Source organism: Simochromis diagramma, unplaced genomic scaffold (assembly GCF_900408965.1).
Source record: "Simochromis diagramma unplaced genomic scaffold, fSimDia1.1 OVJJ01000501.1, whole genome shotgun sequence".
Taxonomy (NCBI): Eukaryota; Metazoa; Chordata; class Actinopteri; order Cichliformes; family Cichlidae; genus Simochromis; species Simochromis diagramma.
Window position 1 is genome coordinate 1034458 of NW_024387320.1, and position 14316 is coordinate 1048773.

General features: G+C 39.7%; 1 protein-coding gene across 1 annotated transcript; it reads right to left on the reverse strand.

Moving 5' to 3' along the window:
• Positions 1–5252: 5252 nt before the first annotated feature.
• Positions 5253–13924, reverse strand: fancb (FA complementation group B). Its single transcript, XM_040005540.1, has 8 exons — positions 12988–13924; positions 12741–12887; positions 12389–12478; positions 10478–10606; positions 9684–9856; positions 8442–8872; positions 8122–8362; positions 5253–7433 (listed from the first exon to the last, which is right to left on the reverse strand). The coding sequence occupies exons 1-8, from the start codon at positions 13897–13899 to the stop codon at positions 6998–7000; spliced, it is 2559 nt and encodes an 852-aa protein (XP_039861474.1). The 5' UTR covers positions 13900–13924; the 3' UTR covers positions 5253–6997.
• Between the last annotated feature and the right edge of the window lie 392 nt (positions 13925–14316).

Genomic DNA, 14316 nt, shown 5'->3' on the forward strand with positions numbered 1-14316 from the left:
TCAGGCGAAGTTGACTAGTTAATGGGATTTATTGATTCTGCAGGTCTCATAGTAATCAGGCCTGAGTGTAGCCAACTAAACTGAACTTCAGTCATTACATCTCTTATATTAGTCCATGTTTTATCCTTTGAATCCCCTCTTGGATTTGCCATTAAATTGGAAAAGGAGACACAACAGTGTCAGAATGAGGCTCTCTGTGTTGTTTTCCAAAAATATGTGGTTAATCACAGTTAATTCATGATTTAACAAGGGGGACAATTACTTTTTCACACAGGGATAAGTATGTTTGGTGACCTTTTTTTCCCTTAACAAATGAAATAATCATTTAAAAATAAAATTTTGTGTTTTCTCAGGTTATTTTTTTCTAACACTAACATTTATTTGATGATCTGAAATATTCAAGTGTGACAAATATGCAAATAAAGAAATAAATAAGGAGTAAGAAATCAGAAAGGGGACTTTCTCACAGCACTGTAAGTGGTTTCACATAAGATTGATATCATCTGTCATAATCATTCCAGAGTTTCTATTGGCCCAAATATAACATGGGGTGCACCCAATTTAGTGCTGCAAATGATTCCAATCCCTTTTAAATGATAGAAAACAATCTATCTGTCTTTAGCTCATAATTTCGCCCTTGTGGATCCCCTGGCTTTACTTTGAGAACCACTGTTTCGAACTATACGAGCAGAGCACTAAACTAAGCAGCAGTAAATGTCTCAGGCACGGGTGTGAATAAGTCAGATGAAAATCTGGAATCAGGAATTGGGTTCTGCATTTTTACTAAATCCTGAGGCCTTAGATGTCAACAATTTGGTCGGATAAAGTGCTACGCTTCTCTGTTTTCCCCTTTTGGGCGGTCTATCACAGCTGAATGCAGCCTTTGAGCTTTTCTACCGGTGGCCAGACATCCAAAGGTACTTAACAATGTTTTCTTTTTCTCTAAGTGAATTATAAATATTCGGAAATGATGTCACCTTTTTGTTGATGTCTTTAATTTTGCTTTTCATTCTTGTGCAGTTTATTTAGCAAAATATCATATATCTCACATGAAAAAGGTATAATGGCTTATTTTGAGCAAGTGTATAGGTAAGCCCACAAACTGTGAACATGCACTATGTTGCTTAATGTTATCACACGCCCGTATTCACGTGAATTATTTTAAATTCCAGGGTTAATACCCCCAGGTATGTAAGGTATAGTTTTAGAATTTGAGCTATGTTTTTGTAGATTTAGACAAATAAAATATTTATTGTAATGGGAAAAGGTTATGTTTGTTATAAAATAATATCTTTCTGTATACTTCCGCTGTGGACTGTTTCCCTTCACTTGTTTGTTGCTGGCTGATGATATTTGTTTGTAGATGGACTGAAAAGTGAAGGACAGATCTGCATAACAGTAATGGTACAAAGCAGCTAATGACCCTTGCACTCCTTATATACTGTGGTGACAAACTCTTTTCTTGAATGCTATTCATGAAAAAAGGTTATTTATTGGTCTGTACATCAATAAAATTGACCGTGCACCATATTTACTTTATTTCTGCGTCTCCTGTCATTTATAAAGAAGTGACCAGTCCTCTGAATTGACATTTTCATCCATTTGTTGATGAGATTATAGTTTGCATTGCTTTCTTCTACAACAATAAAAGATGGATGCCTTTAAAAAAAACGGCACAAACACGCAAAAATACTTTTTTGTGCTCGGTTGCAGAGCTAAGAAAATGAAAACACTGCCACTTCTCTTTGCCAAGCTGATAAGTCAGGGTGATGACACATGGCATGGATCACTGGGTGGCCTGAGGTGACATAGATATGATCTGACAGTAGGTTTCCATTAATGCATGATAATGGACTTCACACTGTAATACAGAGATTCCATCAGCTGGTGCGTGCCTACTAGCTGAAGGGAAAATACTGGCACGGCTCCAGAGGCATAAAACGGCAATTATATACCTAAATGTATTTATTGTTTACAAACAAATATGTCCGTTAGATGGTTTACACCTGTTGTTACAGCATTTGTGCTCAAACAAATGCAACCACTACCCTAGTCCTATATGTACAGATGGATATACAGTCGTGAAGGTTTTGTGTATCAGGACAAAAAAAATGAAAACAACCCAACTATCTTGTATTTCCCAGGTTTAAGATTATTAAAACACCACCTCAGATAAGCACTGCGATTATTTATTTTAAAAAAACTGAGAGAAATTGGAGAAGCACTGGGGTTCAGGAGGTTATAGAACCTTTTCAGCAGCAACTCGAAGTATTAATTTGGGGAAATTTTGGTTTACTCTTTTTTACAAAATTGCTTCAGTTCATTGAGGTTTGTGGCCACTAAATTGTGCACTACGCTCTTAATGTGCTGCCACAGCATTTCAATCATGTTGAGGTCTGGGCTTAGACTGGGCCATTGTGGCACATTGATTCTTTTTCGTTTAGGCATTCTTTTGTTGGTTTGCCGCCATGCTCAGGATTATTCTCCTATTGTATGACGCAGCTTCAGCCAAGCTGTACCTGTCAAACAGATGACCTCATTTTGACTCTAGGATACTTTGCTACATAGAGGAGTTCATAGTGGACACACTGATCCAGGTGCTGTGGCTGTAAACCAGCCGAAATTAGCACTTTTCCACCACTGTGCTTTACAGCTGGTATGAGGTGTTTCTGCTGATATGCTGTGTTTGGTTATCGCCAAACTTGGCACTGTGCATTATTGTCTAAGATGCAGCTCTTGTGTTTGTTGCAATCTCTCTCTCATTGTATGATCTGACCTTGCAGTTAGCTGGGATGTCCACTCCTGCGATGATTGGCAACTTTCCACTTTCGCGCAATAGAATAACAGACAGAATAACAGACATAAATTGCCTAGAAAATGTTTCATAAACCTCCTCCGATTGATGGGCAGCATCAACTCTTTCTCTAGGTTCATTGCTCGTGTTCCTCCTCATTGGCATTGGTATCTTTCTTCCATGTTAACACACATCTAAATGTTCCAGACCAGCAAACTGCCAAAAAATCTGCTTTTATAGATGTGCTCACACTTACTGATGATCAGTCTGCTACTTACCCTCTTAAATCCAATGGAACAGTAAGCATGTACTCTAATTTTTCACACACAGTTTCTGGATTTTGTCTTAAGTTTTATTAAATAAAAAAAGACAGTATAATATGACATGTTGTTATTCATCTGATGTTGTGGTTACTGTGGTTATTTAAAAAATATGCTCTGTTATGCAAAACTTTACAACTAAAAATGTGTGCACACTCTTTTTCACAAGAGCATACTAATATATTTGGTGTCCAATAATGTCAGTCATTGCCATTCTGTTGATAGCGTTAGCATCCATTCGACCCTGTTTTTTATTTAGTGCAGAATACATGGGCTGTGGTGGGTTTATTGAGAAGGTCACATGAATCATCCAACTGCTTTTTAGTGCTTAAAACACAGGGATTATAAACTAATCAGCGATACTAATCCGCACTTGGAAACACCAGCCATTACACTGCCAGAGCTCTACACCACTGCCCAGTGTTACTGCTGTTTGAATATGCAAGGATGAAACAGCCCTCGTGCGATCAAGTTCAGTAGAACGATTTATGAAAGAAAAATTATTTGCAGCTTATAATTTATAAGAGGAAACAACTTTCCATCATCCGCAAGGTTTACTGAGGCTGGTTTGTGAGGTCTGAGAGGCATTACATGAAGGTTGCCATAGTAACTGCACCGGTGTTGATATGGCCACTTAGAGGAAAGCAGGAAATTAATGAACTTAAGAACACTTGTGCCTGGTTTCACCAATGGTGCCTCTTAAGCCTGGATATAAATACTGCATTAAATCAAAAACACAATTTCTACTATATTCTGGTAAGGCGGAATGAGTTTCAGGGTTTCTTCAGAGGATTATGCTTACATGATGCTCAGATTACACTTAAACTACAAACAGGGATGGTTTTTGTGAAGACTTTGTTGCATATGCGGTGTCCACTATTTTAAATGCGAAATTGGATCAATGGGAGATGTGACAAACTGCTATTGATCTGTAGTCTTTTCTCTCCAGTGTGTATGAACTCACACTGCAAACTGTTTCTATAAAAAATAATAACATGACATCAACTATATTCCTTTCAATTGCTTATCTTAGGGAAACATAGTATTGAACAAAAAGCTAACAAAAAGTGGCCAAATGATGTTCACATGATATAAATTCAGTATTATTCCTCTCTTTAGCATCATTTAATGTTTTTATGCAGAAAGAGATATAAGAAAGAGACGAAAAGGAAAATCTACAGCATTGTGACTATGTTTATTTAATCAGTTTTATTACTGTAAACTGGCCATGACAGTCACCCCTGGTGGACCATTCTAAAGCATGAAAACCCTATAAAGACTGTAATATTAGGCCTAAGGGCTTAACAACAATGGGCCTGCTATGTCAGCAATTTGTATGCAAAAGGTGCAACCTCAACAAATACTGTTAACTGCAACTGGTTTTAGAAATCTCTAATTATCTGTGGTGAGATGTTCCAAAAAAAGACTGTTTGTAGGTTAAATATTTTAAATATGGAAACAATAAATGCAAATGTTGCTAACTCACGAGCATTCTCCCTCTTTGAAATTGAGTGTCATCTCACATGGGAGCTCACTGGATACAGAATGATATAGTATGTGTGTTTGTGTGTGTGTGTGTGTGTGCACGATGCATTATGTTGTAGATAATCAATGCCCTTCCATACCGTTTGGCTGATCAAGTGAGTTCCAGAATCTACCAGAGAAAAAGCCCTGTGACCCCGGATCAATAAGTCGACTGGAAACACAAAATCAGTGCCTTCGTCTCAGAGGGCCAGTATAAGCATGGTTAAAATCATTCATCATGGGGATCACGTCAGCTGTAATTCAGATGTAAACAAATGGCATATCCTTATTTGTTATATATAGTTGTGGCAGATATAAACTCACCTGAGCTTAATAATGCTTTCCAGTGCAACGGTATCTTTATGTTATTGCTTATTATTGTCCACAAAAATACTTTCAAAATTCAGATTTTAAAAGATGTGCTGACTTTGAGCACAGAGTGTAAAACATTTAAATAGGATTACAAAGATTAGATATGGAATCAAGCATGAAAATTATTCTAATTAGATAGCAAAATTATGGCATTTCAATTCCAAGTAACGTTAAAAAAAAAAAAAAAAAAAAAAAAGAACGAAAGAAAAAGGTTAATTTTCTTAATTTATTTTGGTAGAAACTGGCTTCCACGCTAAAATCGCTGTAGGTGGGAGGCGTCGGCACAGGTGTCAGATAATGTAGGAATCTGTTCATTATCAATTTGTCTGCAAATTGCCTCAAGATGGGTCGCATACATTTTGTTTTCCCCTTGCCTGATAAGTTTGATAACAGCAGAAAATTTTCTGATTAAGGTGAGGAGGAGGAGGAGGCCAGAAACCCTGCAGAGGTCCTGTACCACTCACAGCAAATAGAATTTAACAGGAAATAATAGGACGACAAACCATGTTTTTTATTTGTGTGGCAGCACTCAGGGCTCTAAGGGAATACCAAAACAATTGAATTTTCCTTTCCACATGTGGATCCGTTTCCCTCCAGCCGTTTCCCTGGTGTTATTTACTGTAGAGGATTCAAAGTTTTTCTTCGGGGCTAGAAGTGACAGAGGTGTTTATATCACAGACAAAAGGGGATGGGCTTCCTTCTGTATGTGAGAGACTACGTGCCGGTGTGTATCATCAGCCTGCATAGCAGCTGAAGTTCGAGGATTATTTTGTACCATAAAATAACAAAATAAAGTATTTTCAATTAACAATTCATTAGCTCACAGCAGTCTTACCATCAAATGGTAGGACATAAAGAATCCCTCATACGGTAATCTGAATCTTTTAAATGTGATACATCATGCTTGTCCTTATTTTCTGTATACTGTGCTTACAGTGGTTAAACCTTTTTAAAAAGCTAAACGCTCAGACTCTTTTCTCTCTCTCTCTGTATGATGTTAAAGATAGAGGGAAGCTCTTAATATTATAATTTAAGGCACAAGCTCACATAATGGCTTGAAGGGGAGAGTTGCCTTATAAAGAAATGTCCAGTATAAGACAAACAAGCATTATTGCGAACTGTGAATCCTGCCAATCTCGTCTGGTTACAAAAATGTTCACAATAGGCCCACTTTAAGTAATTATGTTCCCATTCTGTGACAATGAATCCTGCGGTAGCATTTAACGCGATGAAGCAGAGAAAATAAAGGTGTAAAAAAAAAAAAAAGTACTACATACAGATGGAGTAGCTCCCAGAACAAACTAAATTAAATTCCACTGGGAGGAAATAACCTCTTGCCCTCCCTTTTAGCCAACGCTACTATTCAAGCTGTCACAAACCTTAAGTATCGAGCAAAGCAGAGGCCGTTTTGAGTACGATTTGATGTTTACTTGAATGAATGGCATCGTAACTACAGCACTGACAGGCTGTGCAGCATCGCAGCAGAAACATCTTCCAAGGACTTCTTTTTCTTTACATCCTTACGCATCAAAAATAACCGAACCATGAGGGGAAAGTACCACTAAAAGCTTTCAGTCAACTATGTGAGGAGAAACAGTGAGGAGAAGCATAAAGCGTTGCAAAACCATCATGTGGTGTCTTTATTCATAACACAAACTGTTTCTGACTCCTGGATGAAAGTGATCTCTGTCTAGCATGTGGCTGCAGGCAGCAACAGACATAAAAGGGCATTTTTGAACACATTAGTCTAAAAGTACATAAATAGAAGAATAAATTAAACAGAGGGCTGCATCATAAAGGTGTCATTTTAAGAATCCCACATGGTCCAATTGAAATGGGCTGAGGCTTTTATCAATAGACACTAGAAAGGCATAAATACAAAGAGGCTGTGCAGAGCGGCTAGGTTCTCATTTGTGGTAAAATGTATCTTTTTAGTCATTACACCAGACACAATAAAGAAATAAAGAGCTACTTAGAGGTGGGATTTTTAACCATGAAAACCACTGCAGCACATTAGTGGAGAAAACTGAATGTCTAAGAGTGCTGCCAAATCCCCATTAAGTTGGATTTTAGACATGCTTTGGATCAGCCTACGATACTGCCCCACATCCACCAGGGGGCTCAACTTCATATTGCTCCTCTCCAAGTCCCTCTGGCACATCGCTCTACACTTCTGGAGCCCCTCTACAGAACCTGCATCAGGGGTTTCTTTATATCCAAAGCACTTCTCCTTTAGCTTCTCTTCATCTTCTTCGCAGAGTAGTAATGAGGCATACTCTCTGAGAGACACCAGCTCTTTTTCCAGCGCTAAGGCAAACATTTTAGATGCACCCCTACCTCCAGCACCTTTGAGAGGCTGGATGGAACAGGACTCGGGGAGGTACGCCAGCAGAGAGTCCAAGAACTGGAACATCTGTAACTGGCTGCATGTGAACAAAAAAAAAAAGGTGACATTTCGCAAGTTATTACATAATTCATGTCACAATACATTTAAAGAAGTTAAGTTTGTTGAAATCTTTTTTTGTCATTTGTCAGCTGATTCACAACCAGCTGCTAGTTCAGAGTTTATTTTGGGGATTTGTAATTTTAAGTGCTCTGCTCTCCAGAGAATCTTAATCTCTTTGATATTCAGTGGTATATCATGCTGACATACATCTTAGTCAACTTCAAAGCTATTTCAGCTTTGGATCTGTTAATATAAATTGAGCAGTGGAGGCTTCTACTCGTAGAACTATGCTTTCTTTTTCTTTAAATAAAATTTAATACATCACGACAATCCCCAGTAGAAGTGGCTCAGTGCACTGAGCAGTGATATTACAGGTTGTAATATCTCGCTTTGGATAACTAGAAAAGAAAATATAAGGAATAGCAGAATAGAAAGACTAAATGTAATAGCATAGGACAGATCCTTGTGGGTAACAGATGTTTTTCGGGTTACAGCCCCTTGTAATTTCTTCTTGTTTGTTTATTTGGTCCATGCAGTACCCTTAAATTCTAAGATTTACAAGAAATACTCCTTTCAATCTCCAAATTGATAATTCAATTGTAACTATACATCTCAGAAGTCAGAAATACAGCCTTACTGGTATCAGCCATCAGAAACTTATTTACCTGGAATGGACATGCAGCTCTCCCTGGAAAGGGGTTATCTGATGCCAGTTCAGCAGCATGAGAGCAGATGGTCCTGAAGAATTTAATAGTAGATACTGAGGGCTCACTTCTATCTTCTTACAACCCACTCTTTTTTGAATCCAGCCATTTATGTCACCTAAGCTGTATTCAGGAGAGTCTATATGGAAGACCCAGTGATCCAGCACAGCTAAAAGACTCAGGAAGTCCTCTCTAACCTCATCTGGAGAAAATAACAAAACAATTGTTAACATCTACATGTCAGGAGTAAAATCACAAGTCGCACACCTTTGTGCTTTTACCTGCTATGAGTTGGGGAGTTTTAAGCAGCTCGGTGTGCAAATTGTTCTGAATGTCTAAAGCAACTTGGCCACAGTGCAACACAACTGGTCTTTGGTTGCTCATGAAGGAAAAAGCATCTGGTGTCTGGATGTAATGGAGCATGACATGGCACTTGACACGGCCAGAGTTCAACAGAGGTGTCAGCTTGGTCACCGCAGTCACAGCCACTCTGCATGCGTTGAGATCATTGGTGCTGATGGCGTTGTGCTGCTTGCTTTTTTTGGCTGGGGGCTCTGGGAATGTGGAGGCAGAGAAGGAAGAGGAGGAGGATGATGATGGCGAGGAGCAGGCCGCAGGGAGCCAGAACACTTGGCTCTGGGTCTGGATGACTGCGGGCCTTGAGCACTGGCCCGTGTCTGTCAGGATGGATAAGCTCACATTGGTCACTGGTCTGGAACAAAAATAGCACATCACTAACAATGAGATATCACACAGATAGTGGCTATTCAGAGTGGAAATTGATATAACAGTAAAGACGATGTGTGCGTGTGTCTGTGAATTGAATGTGCGACTGCTTGTGAATTGATTATTTCCAGGCAGTGAAATTACATCAGCTGTACAAGTACACCAATCAAAACAGCAATGTGTGGGACTTAAATGGCACCTGAGACCGTCATGAAAGTAGCTTTCCTTCACATGTTCTCAAATGAAAAATCGGTAACAAGTGGATGGAGGAATCTGATAGCTTTTTGTTCCCACATAAGGAGGTTGGAAAGATATTAAAAACTTGTTGCCATGGTGACCACCTAGTCACCCTGCATCTGCCTTATAGTGAGGGGCAATCAAAGAGGCAAAAGAAGGATCTCTATCCAGTTAGTGCTGATAGAAATTATGTTTAGAGTTTCTTACTGATTTAATCGAGCGCAAAGTAACGTGATTAATTCCACATTATTTCACAGCAAACAGCAACTGTTTAAGTTCAGATAAATCTAATCAGACAGCAATGATACCGTCTGACAGCTGGACTGTGGTTCTTGTCACTTGATTAAAGCACAGAATGCCATGTTGTTTGTTATTGCCTCTGTCTTCACCCTACACTCATGGATCCACTCAACCACATGAACACATTATGAGTGACAAGGTATCAAGCAGATTAAGATTTCAGAGGTGTCACTACTAAATGTTTAGATAATGTGTTTCAGAACCTTGGACCTTTGTCCATCAAATAATTTTTAAAAATGTAACAAAGAAATCATGTTTACGCTGATCTGTCAGTAGTTAGTATCACTCCCACAACCATTCGGCCCTCAGTGGTGCGATGCCACAGCTTGTCAATTCGAGGTTTTGAAGACACCGCTGGGATGTCGTGAATCTTGTCATCCAAGGCCTCGTTCTTTGACTCATCATCAGAGTCCCACAGAGCAATAAGCCCCTCCTAGACAGAAAGTGCAAAGACTATAATCAGCAATGACAAGTGTGTGACAGCACTGACAGCAATAGCACTTTATGTCAGACGTTTCAATTTGAACAACAGGCATTTAGGCATAGACACAGTGGACTTTATGAATGTTATTTAAAAAGCAGACTTCAGATGCAATGATGCAGGTAAAAGAGAAAAAAAAAGGATGTAAAGTATTTGAAAATTTTCTTTGAAAAACATTTATTTTGGGGAATACACTGCATTTGTTGTGGGTGTTTGTTCGATTTAAGAGGCCAACAGTTTGTTCACTTCAACTTCCTGGAGATCATATTAAAAGAGAGGGGGAGAGAGAGGGAGAGAAAGGGAGAGCGAGAGACAGATTTTGGGTTATAAGCTTCATGTTATGGACGCACAGTGTGAGCACTCAGGTCGCATCAGAGCATCGGGCCGTATAATGTGGGACCCTGCATCGTGACCTACAAACTTCTAACCCCTGCGATTCAATCGTACAGTTTGAGCAGGAGCTGAATAACGTGACTGAAAAAAATTGCACAGTGTCTGCCGAGCTTAAGTTTAACAATTTACTCTCTCAATACACTTCAACAAAGCATGCATGATGTGTTGTTACTGTAGTACCTGCTCATGCTGTGTGAGAACAGGCTCTCTTTCTGAGACCACATCAGTAAGGGCTTTGACCGACTGCCGTAGAACGCTTTCCTTCACTGTCACTTCTCTCTGAAGCTCTTGAAGCACAGTCAATCCACTCTAAATTACAAATCATATCTGATTGACAGGGCACATTATAAATTTAACACACAGTGAGTAACTTAAATTAGGTTCACGAGGGGTCAACATCTCATACAAATACCATCATCAGGTCTTTAATTATGCAGCAAATGTGACTGCCAGTATGGATTAAATCAAATTAGCATCACAATAAACTGTGTGTAAAAAATATTTTTCTAATTTTGATATACAAAGGACGACAAATTAAAGGAAAACCCTGAACCCTTGACCCCTACAGTGACGAGATCTTGCTGCTCTGTTTTGCTATAAGGGCATTTTGCTGACACAGCTTGAGTCCAATAGTCCCTTTGGAGGGAAAGACTGCTGAAAATCAATACAATCAGTACAAAGTGGGAGTGGTCACTTCCAGGGTGACAAGACCTTCATCCACAGGGCCTGAGGGTTCACTGAACAGTTCATTAATAATGAAAAATGATCTGAATCATATGACATGGCTCTTGCAAACACAGTGGGATTAGCATGTGAAATAGAACTCTGAACCGCCATTATGAAAGTCACCAATACATTTTTAAAGAATGGTATGTATATGCCTTCAGTAAAGTTTCAGAGAATTGAAGAATCAATGCATTGGTGCAATGCAGCTGTTCTGATGGCAGATGGAACCTAACCCCTTATTAAGAGGCTTTATGTTGATTTTTTTTCCTTTAATTTGTCACTGCTACTTTGCTAGATAACAAATGCATATAGAAATACATCCAAGTGTTACAAACCATTAGACAACATTGACTTATCACACAACACATCAGAAGTAACTCAGATGAAAAAAAATAAAAAAATAATGCTGTAACCATCATTCTCGTATGGTTAAACTAAAACATAAAGTCTTCCATTCATCAATTTGCTCATTTTCTTAAACAGTTATCCAATTCAGAGTTATGTATTGCTGGAGCCTATCCCAACTGTCACTGGGTGTGAAGACAGATAGATCAGCAGTCCATCACAGGGCTAACACATGATAGAAACAGACAACCATTCTCACTAGGATTCACACAAACATCTAATTTAGAATCACCAATTGACCTACAATGCATGTCACTGGCCTTGAGAGGACCCATGCAGGCACAGTGAGAACAAGCAGACTCTATACATAAAGGCGGGAGCCAGCAACTGGTTTCAAACCCAGGATTTTCTTGCTGTGAAGCACCATTGTTAGTCACTGCACCACTGTGTGACCCCTGAAGGCAATCTATTACATACATAAACCACATGGAAAAAAGTACTGGGCCATCTACACATTACACCTACAGGAGCTGCTCGGTCTTTGAAACCCATGCCATGAAGCTCCCGGTGCACAGCGTTTATACTGGTGTTAATGCCAGAGGAGGTGTAGAGCTCTGAAGTTTTTGAGTCAGCAAATTTTAGCAATAGGCGACCCCACTAAATGTTTCCACGTTGCAATACATTTTGCAATACAGTTAGCTCTTATAGCTTATTGTAGAATATCTACTAGGGAAGAGATTTCACAAATTGACCTATTGCAATGGTGGCATCCTATAACAGTACCCTGCTCACATTCTATGAGGCCTTTAGAACCACCACATGTTTGTAAAGGGAGACTGCATGGCTGAGTTCTTGATTTCATACACAAGTGAAATCAGTTGCAATGAAAAACCCTGAAGTCAAAAATTAAGAGGCCAATTTGACCCAATACTTTGGACCATATAATGTATGACCATTAGCACAAAAAATATTACTGCAGTCCTTCTACACCTACTCTATTAATGTGTTATAAAGACTCACCTGCAGTCTTGATTCCAAAGCTTTAAGTGTAAGGAGATAGTTCTCTGGTGGAGGAGGGGATGTCTTTGGTGCTTCAGTGTCCTGGCCATGCTGAAACATGTATTTTCAGTTAGACATACTTAAAAAAAATCCTAAAACTCCTAAACTAAAAACTCCTGTAAACTAAAACATTAAGTCTTCCATTCATTCATTATATTTTTTAAACGCTTATCCAATCAAACGTTGTGTGTTGCTGGTGCCTATCCATCACAGATAGATCGGCTTGTCACATTTGCCCCCCCCACGCCCCCGAAAAGGAAATTGGTGGAAATAGGAAGAAGAACATCACTCATAAGAAGAAAAATATGCTTACAGAAAATGAAATACCACAAAGGTCAGTGATGAGGAATTCTTCCAATGCTATAACTCGATCCTTAAAAACCAGCAGCATCTGGTCTGTTCCACACCCCAGGAAGTCATCCACATGGATGGAGGTGACACTTGACCAGAGGGCAGCTATCTGGAGAAGATGGTTTAACAAAGTAAACTTTATTAAAACTTTTAAAGCACAATGAGGGGTAGACAAGAGACTTGGACTGTAAAAAGATCATGAAACCTACCTGAAAAGTTTCCTTCCATATGGTGCAAACATGCCCCTCACAAAAGGATACAGCAAACAGAGAACCATATCTTCCTGTGTTAACTACCTGAATATTTTCAGGTTGCTCAAAGGGTAACTGACAAACATCTTTTACTACTCCATTCTCAAAATAAACAAGTTGCCGATTAGATGTTGCTGCAACTACATCACATTTAAGCACACCATCCACTCTGTCAGCCGCAACCACCAAGATGCACTGTGTGATGCTAATGTATAGATGAGGTAAAATCACACTGCCATCAAATACTTGTCCATCTTCAACAAAATAGCCAAGGGTTTGGCTAGTGGACTCTTCTGGAAGCTTTTGCAGTCCGAGAACAAACACCTGTCCTTTATGGAGAGGGAGTTCACCTACAACACAGTGGGAGAAATGAATGGGAACCTGTCTCACTCCTTCTGCCTGCGGGGATGTATAAAGGACACCACCTTCATGCCTCCACAACACAGTTGGGCCCTGGAGAATATACACAGCCCCCTTCATCTGATAAGGGAGTTTAAACTCCACACAGGGCTCCAGTCGGTTTGAAGAGCTCAGTGTGAGAAGACTGTACTGAAAACTGCTTCTTTTCTCACTCTTCTTTATCACTAAAACACATGGCGCCGTGGCTCTCTTCTGAGCGTCCGTGACGCTTTTACATTTCACAATATCCACATGAGCTAATCTTTTCCTGCTGATGACAGCCGCTCCGTCAGCTGCCTTCAGAAACGTGTTCCCTTCCCGTTCAAATGAAAGACTGCAGAATATTAACTCGCTTCCTTCGTTGTCATTTGTGCCCGGAGCCCGTTTGCAGTTAAATGAGATAGTCTTTCCACAGTGGGAGAGCCGATGGGGATTTCGATACAAATCTTCCGAGAGCACACTCTCCATCATGCAGCAGAGAAGGGTCCGTTTCCGCCTTCTGAGACCTTTAGTCTACGTTAATGTAAACTTCGGAACTGTCACTTTCATTACGGTGGTGTTACAAGTTTAAATACACGCTCATTTTACTTGTGTCAACTTTTGTTTACACCGAGGTCACACTCGAAGTAGCGCGCCAACGGTCTCTGAACGCTTCCTGTCAGACGAAATGCATTGTGGGTGAGAGTTGTAAGCAAAACAGCCATGCACCGACACGGAAGTTGAAATGTGTCGCTACCTGGAACATTTATCTAAACAGACTTGTTGTATGAGTAGTTAGGCTTTTAACAGGTCTTAGACACAATTCAACACTCCCTCGGTTACGAACAAACAGCCACGCGAAGAGGTGTGGCTAAACCGGTAGAGCCAACATGGCAACGACAGGGCGTC

What these genes read in the sequence shown, in the direction of transcription:
- fancb (XM_040005540.1), bottom strand. Translation starts at nt 13,899, where the DNA reads ATGATGGAGAGTGTGCTCTCGGAAGATTTGTATCGAAATCCCCATCGG. An exon ending in TATGGAAGGAAACTTTTCAG is followed by an intron (nt 12,888 to 12,987) that starts GTAGGTTTCATG and finishes CATCTTCTCCAG; the next exon opens with ATAGCTGCCCTCTGGTCAAG. An exon ending in TTCTCACACAGCATGAGCAG is followed by an intron (nt 9,857 to 10,477) that starts GTACTACAGTAA and finishes CTTTCTGTCTAG; the next exon opens with GAGGGGCTTATTGCTCTGTG.